Genomic DNA, 7,558 nt, shown 5'->3' on the forward strand with positions numbered 1-7,558 from the left:
AAAGGGTTCCACACAAGTTAACTTTAGAGCTGGGTTCCAGAGTTAGATATCATAAACAACCACCAAAGTTTCATCCTTTGGGAACAATGGGGCTCTTCCTCTCTATGCCGTGGGGAAACTGTGGGCTCAATGTTAAACCCTTTTGGGGGTGTGCACCTACCCGCCTGAAGGTGTTCAGGCTGGGCAGAGAAGGCGCCACAGGGAAGAGGAGGAAAAAATGTACAGAATTCCTCCACACTTTCTTTTGCATATGTTGCTGCACCAATTTTAGTGCCATTTCACTGTATAGGTCAGGCTGTGGCCTTGTCCTCTGAAGTCAGCCTGGCCAAGGTGGCCACAAACGGAGTCCCGTGTCCTGATTGATTCTTAAATCACAATATTTTCCTTTATACAATGAGTTTTTCCAACAATGGGTGTGGGAAACTGACACCTTGAACCTTATGCTTGATCCAGAGCTCTGGTGCTGTTCCATGAAAGCAGCTTCTCTGAGTTTTCATCCCTTCCCCCATTGAGCCTTTCCTACCTCACTCTGCTTCTGCTGCCTCCAAAATCAGAAGTCTATAGTAATCTTTTAAAGTTTAAGTCAAATGATATCACCTTTCTCCTCACAATCCTGCAAAAGCTTCTTATTTCACCCAGAGTCAATCTTGCAGCTTGTCTCCTCTTCTGTGACCTTTCTCCTCTTGCCCACTTTACTCCAACCACAGTTGGACTGATATGATTGCATGGATGGAGTGAACATTCCCTTAAATTTAATCAACACTGACTTACGTGAAAAATTGTATCGATCTTCAACATAATGAAAAGCTTTTGGATATGACCTATGAGAAAGGCACATAATAACTTCTGGAAACAATCAGAGCATTTTCTCCAGAAGCCAAAATAATCATTGTTCTCATGAAAACTGTTTCTCAATTGAAGATAATGATAAGCTTTATCTAGGAGGCATATATATGTATTATATTCCTGTTTTTGTGTGTGAAATAGTCTTTTTTTTTAAAAGTCTAAGTATCTTTTCTAGAACATAGTTATATTTAACTGCTGGAAGTTGATTAAAATTATAACTGATAGTTATAATTATTTATTTTTATTTAGACAACCATTTTTAATCACAAGAGAACTCATCTTGAGATACAACCATACACAGAATCTACGGGAGAAGGAATATTTAAGGGAAATTATTAGAAAAAATATTCTTAGATGTAAGGTAATGGTACACTATTTGATTCCCTTTGTATGTGAAATGTCTTTTGTACCTGGTGGATGGTTCCAAAAAGCAAACCTAACCCTCTGCTATTGAGTTGATAACATCTTGACTCATAACAACTCTATTGGGCAGAGCAGAACTATTCCCAGGGTTTCTAAATCTTTGCAGAAATAGACAGCCTCACCTTTTTGGCATGGTGGATGAGTGTTGTTAAGTGCCGTAGAATTAATTTTTCACTCATAGCTACCCTGTATAGGGTTTTAAAGATTGTAAATCTTTGTGGGATCAGAAAACCTCAACTTTTCCCCTTGGAGCATTTGGTGGGCTTGAACCACTGATCTTTTGTAGTCTGGAGCTTACCCTTCACATCCATTGCTTTCCCGTGGAGAATGATTACATGTTCTAAAATATTAGAAAAAATACTAAGGGGCTTCATAAAATTCATGTAAAAATTTCATTACTCTAGAAGTCCATTTTCCATTGACTTTTTGAAGCACCCTCATATACATATGCCCATTTTTTTAGATATAAATAGTCAAAGTTAGAATAATACAAATTAAAATGAAAGCTTACAATCAAATAATTCAGTGTTAAATGACTTACTGAATGAAAGTTCCCCATAAATTACTTGAGAATCTAACTGTTGAAACCAGTCCACGAGCCTACAGCAAAATATCAAAGACTGGAAAATAAATCTTCCATTATGAAAATATCACTTTATCCTAAAAACAGTTAACTAAGAAATGATATGACTCAATAATGAAACAAAGCCTTTCAAATTATTTACTACCCACAAAGACAATACTCTTTAATGAACTGTTTTTCACTTAGCTTATGATAAATAAAATCTTTAAGAGTATTAATTCCCCTAAATTTAAACAAGTATACAAAAAGAACAGGAAGTGAAATATATCCTTGCTTTTTCTTTTCTACCTTAAATTCAGCTGAAGTTTGCCATAGAAATACTATACATGCTGTTTTACTTTTATATCAAACTATTAATGAAATAAAAGCTGCATAAAGATGCTTTGTAAATAAAGTCACCTGTTTGTTTTGTTATTTTGGTTCATATTGTTGTTGTTGTTAAGTGCTGTCAAATTGGTTCTGGCTCATAGTGACCCTGTATAGGGTTTCCAAGGAGCAACTGGTGAGTTTAAACCACCAACCTTGCAGTTAAAACAGACTTTGCAGTTCGGCACATTAACCCACACTGCCATACTAGGTTCATAGTTGCCTGTACATTTAAAAATTTTGAAAAACCTGTTTTTTAAAATGTGATTTGAAAGAAAAGACCATACTTTTGATACATAATGCATGCAGGCAGGTGCCAGGAAGAAACTCTTCAGTGAGCTCTGACTGAATGGCAGATTGTCCTTGAGGAATGGGCTCAATAAGGGAAGATGGGTGAGGATACCAGACAATGCTGGTTATCTCTGTCATGTTCATTGGCATTGATTCATCTGAACTGAAGTAGTCTGAGTTGTCCAGAAAATTGGCATCAAAGGAGTTTCTATTTAATCACATTTCCTCAATAATTTTCTCTTATAGATTAGAGATGTAATCTCTTTGAGATAAATGAGATGAAAGTAATTCTTAGAAAGAAAAGAGAATAAATTATTTAAAGAAAATAATTAATGATACTGCTCAGATTATTAAGGAGCCCTGGTGGCATCGTGGGTTACACCCCTGCCTCTCTATAGGAGTAAGATGAGGTTTTATATTTCCACAAAGATTTGTAGCCTCAGAAACCCTAAGGAGCAATTCTACTCTGCCTTATAGTATCGCTATAAGTCAGAACCGACTCATACCAGTGGGAATTGAGATTCAGAATATTAAATATTTCCCACAGTTTAGCACAAAATCCCACCCACTATTTGCCATCTAGTGGAGTCTGACTGATAGTGACTCTGTAGGACGGACTTGTTAGGTGTCATCGAGTTGGTTCCTACAGAGTGGAACTGCCCAATAGGGTTTCCAAGGCTGTCAATCTTTAGAGAAGCAGATTGCTTCCCTCATCTTTCTGCTATGGAACAGCTGGTGTGTTTGAACAGCTGACCATCAGGTAGCAGCACAATGCCTAACCCACTGCACCATCAACATGAATACAATTTACATAAGATGTCAAACTAATAAAATAATAAAAATAAATATTATATAGTCTTACATAGTCTGGCCACAAAGCTTCACCTTCACAGAATGTCTGTCAAAATGTATATAATCAAATAAGTAACAAAAAAGCTATATATTTTAGATTTGCCTCTTTCTTGCTTCCTCATTACAGAGAAAATTGGGTCTCAAAACCTTAGGCTCTGGGAAGCATGTGAATATTTCTACTGGGTGGATTGAAGCAACATATCTGGCTCAATGCAAGGGAGACATCCAAGAAGGTATGTGCTTTAACTAAGCTTTTTTACTGACTCTGTTGTCTACAGTAGCAGTAAAGGCATTGTTTGAGAGCTTGAATTTCTGGAAATTATGCAGGAGCCAAGAAAAGTTTGCTTTTATCTGTCAAAATTTTATATAGTGTTTCATTATAAAACTAATTTTGTGATTTTGAATTTATGAATTTGATGTCTCAGCTTTTTGATTAGAAAATTGTATTGAAAACATTTTCTCAGCATAATCTTTATGACTTTTTAGGGCTTCATGCCAGTTCAAAGTCCTGTTACTTTTTTCTAAAATTTGTAACTAACTGAGAAGCAATATAAAATGTCATTTAGTGATTTTGAATTGCAACAGGCAGTATACTTTCGAGAAACTTGTCCCAAAAATTTTAAATTCTTACTCAATAATGTTAATCAATGGCCATTTGTTTTTCAAGTTGACTTTAAAAAGCAACATTTATTCATTTCTTTTTAATTTGTCGCTTCCCTTTCATAAGTTTCATTTCAAACTACCCTCCAACCAAACTCAAATAGAAATTAAAAAAAAAACACACACATTATTTTTAAAGGGATAAATTCACTGCGGTCTAATGCGCTAGTATGCAAAGTTGTTTGAACCACAATGTCGGTGGTTCAAGCTCATTAGTTCCTCCTTGGAAACCCAATACAGGGTCACTGTGAGTCAGAACCGACTCAACGGCACTTAACAACAACAATCATTATCTTACATTTAATGTGTATGCCTTTTAAAATGAATTTTAGAAAGTTAACTGCATGAAGTCAGAATATTTTCCCATATAAACTTATTTTGTCATTCTATCTGGGAGCTTCCAAGCAATAAATTTTGTATTTATTTTGTTTTTATGACACTTTTTCAGAATGCCATCCATAGCCTGACCCCTATTAAATGTTTAATTATATTGGTGTAGACACTCTTCATTGCCCAAACCCAAACCCCAAACCAAATCCATTCATAGTTACCAAATGGTGGTGGTGGTTATGTGCCATGGAGTCAGAACCAACTCATAGCGACCCTGTACAGGGTTTCTGAGGCTATAAATCTTTAAGGGAGCAGAAAGCCTCATCTTTCTTCTGCGGAACAGCTGGTAGTTTCGAACTGCTGACTTTGGGATTTGTAGCCCGATTCATAACTGCTATGCTACCAGAGCTCCTTAGTTACCAAGTAGGACAAAGTAAAACTGCTCCTGAGGGTTTCAGAGATTGTAAGTAAGTCTTTATGGGAGCAGACAGCTTTATTGTTCTCTCATGTGGCTGATGGATTTGAAATGTTGACCTTGCACAGCTAGCAGACAACACTTAACCCACTGTGCCACCAGGGGTCCCAGTCAGCAGTTAATTCCTCTTCAATATCAATTAACTTTATGGCACTTAACAACAACCACAACACCAATTAATTGTCAGTTATGTTTAGATCCCTAAGTGGTGCAAACAGTTTGTGCTCAACTGCTAAACTAAGGGTTGCCACTTTGAACCCATCCAGTGGTACCACAGAAGAAAAAATCTGGAAATCTGATTTCATTGAGATTGCAGTCATGAAAACCCCAGTAAATAGTTCTAATCTCTAACATATAGAGCTGTGGGGTTTTCTTTTTTGTTATTGTTCAGATATCTTGCAGTGATATGATTGAGAAAAAGATTGGCCTTACTCAGCCCCAAAGCCTGATTTGTGGATGGGCTAAACTAGTCATGGCAATTCCTTTTCATTAGTCAGTTATTGGATTAGGGGTGGCCACATGATCTGGTTTTGACCAAAGAAATGTAAGCATAGATTTGTTTTTGGTTGACTTGTTTTTAAAAAAGACATGCCTAGAGAGAAGCACCCGTTTCTCTCCTCACCCCTCATTCTGTTTCCATGTTAACTACTTTGTATAAGAACACAATCCCTGCAGTTTGTGTAGTTTTCACAGTTATACACATCTAGAGGAGCTAGAAGATGAAAAAAAAAAAGTGCATATAAAAGGTAATTATATCAACTAGTCCTGGAACCTTCCCAATTCTGATCTTGTGAAATAGCAAACATCCTTGTTTTGAAGGCACTTAAGGTTGAGTTTTCTGTCACATACAGCCTAAGTATTTTTAACTCATTCAGATATTGAACTCTAAATCCCATTGAAAGAACTCTTTGCCCAATTGTGATTCATAGGATAGTGTAGAACTGCTCCACAGAGTCTCTGAGACTGTAAATCTTTATAGCCTCATCTTTATCCTGCATGAACTCTAAATTTAAAGTATTTTTAAAATGTTCTAAATAACATCCTAAATAAAGTTTATCTAACTGGCTCCATAATTGAAATATTCTCCTAATTGGTGTCTTGCTTGTAGTCTTGCCCACTTCTTGTTCTACAGTTCATCCATCATCAGAAGTGAACATTGTTATGCTTAAATAAGTTCCTGTGTCTTTTGATTACAGTTAAAATGAGTTCAAACTCCATATTATGACCTACAAGTCTCTGTATGGTCTGGTCCCTGGCTACCTTATCTATCCATTTTGCTTCAGCTACATTTTCCTCCTCTTTGTCACTTGAATATGCCAGGTTTTTTCCTTAAATCCTTGCATTTGCAGTTGTCCCCCAGATATTTACATAGCAGTTTCTCAAACCTTTGTAATGATTTGAGGTACTATTCTTTCTAGATTTTTAGCTCCATGTTCTTCGTTTTCAGCTATGCCTGGTCTACTTTCCTTTGTCTCTATTCTCTAGTCTTTTGCTCTTCTCTTTTTTGCCACTTTTTAATACTATTTTTTATTATACAGTTTTGTTCTATTTTCTATCATGATATAGGTGGAGTGGTGATTAATTTAATGTTAGCTGAAAACTTAGGCTTCTCAAGCATTTCTCTTTATATAGTCTTTTTGCTTGGTGACTTCTGGGTAGTTGGACTTCCTACTTGGCACCTTAGGCTTCCAAACTTAGTATATTAAGAGTGGCAGACTCAGAAAGAAGCCTTATTGCCTGTTCTTATCTGTGTCAGCTCTGTCATATTCTATTGGTTGAAACAGTAACAGACCTTACTCAGGCTCAAGGGGAAGGAACATAGACTTTACCTCTTGATGAGAGATTGCTGCAGCTGCTGTGACTACTGCATGTTATCTAGTCAGTCCTAACTCATAGCAACCCTGTATAGGGTTTTCAATCCTGTAATTCTTTACAGGAACAGAAGACCTCATCTTTCTCCTATTGTAGTGACTGGTGGATTCAAACTGCTGACCTTGCTGTTAGCAGCCCAATGTGTGTAACCCATTACACTACATATGTACAAAACATTTGTAATATGTTTTAGATTTAAGGAAACTTGGTGGTGCTTTGGTATAAGCACTAGACAGCTAACCACACATTGGCAATTCAAATCCTCCAGCTGCTCTATAGGAGAAAGATGAGGTCTGCTTGTTAAAGATTTACAGTCTTGGAAACCCTATAAAAGGACTCAGTGGTGATTGGCTAGGCAGTTTGGGCTTTATGTTTGCAACTTGGTTCTGGTGAGTGAACAAATAACTGATTGCAAGAATTAATCATGTCGGAGGACTTCCGGTGCTTCCCTGACCAGGCAGCACAGATATGTGGGCTCGGGAGAAAGTAGGGGGCAGTATCACAAAGAGGGTCCCCCGCCTGGCAGACAGACAGCTTTTGGGCAAACATAAAACATTAGGCTTCAACTTTATGAATTTGTTTTTTTTAAGGATCAAACTATTGAGGAGTTACGAGCATTTTGAGCTTCCACACGCCTGCTCCCAGCTCCCATCCTAGGGACGGCCCCACCCACTGCAGAACTTAGCAGGGCTTGAGCAGACCCATCCAAAGGGTGGACGCTCTCAGAGAGCTAGTGGGACGCTCTCAGAGAGCCACAGGAACCAACATAGTCCATCCCAGGGGGGTCCTCATTGCCACATTAGGCATTACCAGCATGTATATAGGGCAAATTGGGGGGCTCAAGGCACAGGGAGACAAAG

The 7,558-nt window shown here is 37.5% G+C and overlaps 1 protein-coding gene across 1 annotated transcript in view; it reads left to right on the forward strand.

Annotated features, from left to right (window-relative positions):
* Positions 1 to 1,095: 1,095 nt before the first annotated feature.
* The window catches only part of TMEM232 (transmembrane protein 232), a gene marked incomplete at its 5' end in the record, with an annotated part of 464,990 nt that continues 458,527 nt past the window's right edge, over positions 1,096 to 7,558 (forward strand). Inside the window, 2 exons of the mRNA XM_006876811.1 lie at positions 1,096 to 1,207; positions 3,489 to 3,594. Coding sequence (XP_006876873.1) covers positions 1,096 to 1,207; positions 3,489 to 3,594 — 218 coding nt within the window. The remainder of the gene's footprint in view (positions 1,208 to 3,488; positions 3,595 to 7,558) is intronic.

This window comes from Chrysochloris asiatica, unplaced genomic scaffold (genome assembly GCF_000296735.1).
Source record: "Chrysochloris asiatica unplaced genomic scaffold, ChrAsi1.0 scaffold00416, whole genome shotgun sequence".
Classification (NCBI taxonomy): domain Eukaryota; kingdom Metazoa; phylum Chordata; class Mammalia; order Afrosoricida; family Chrysochloridae; genus Chrysochloris; species Chrysochloris asiatica.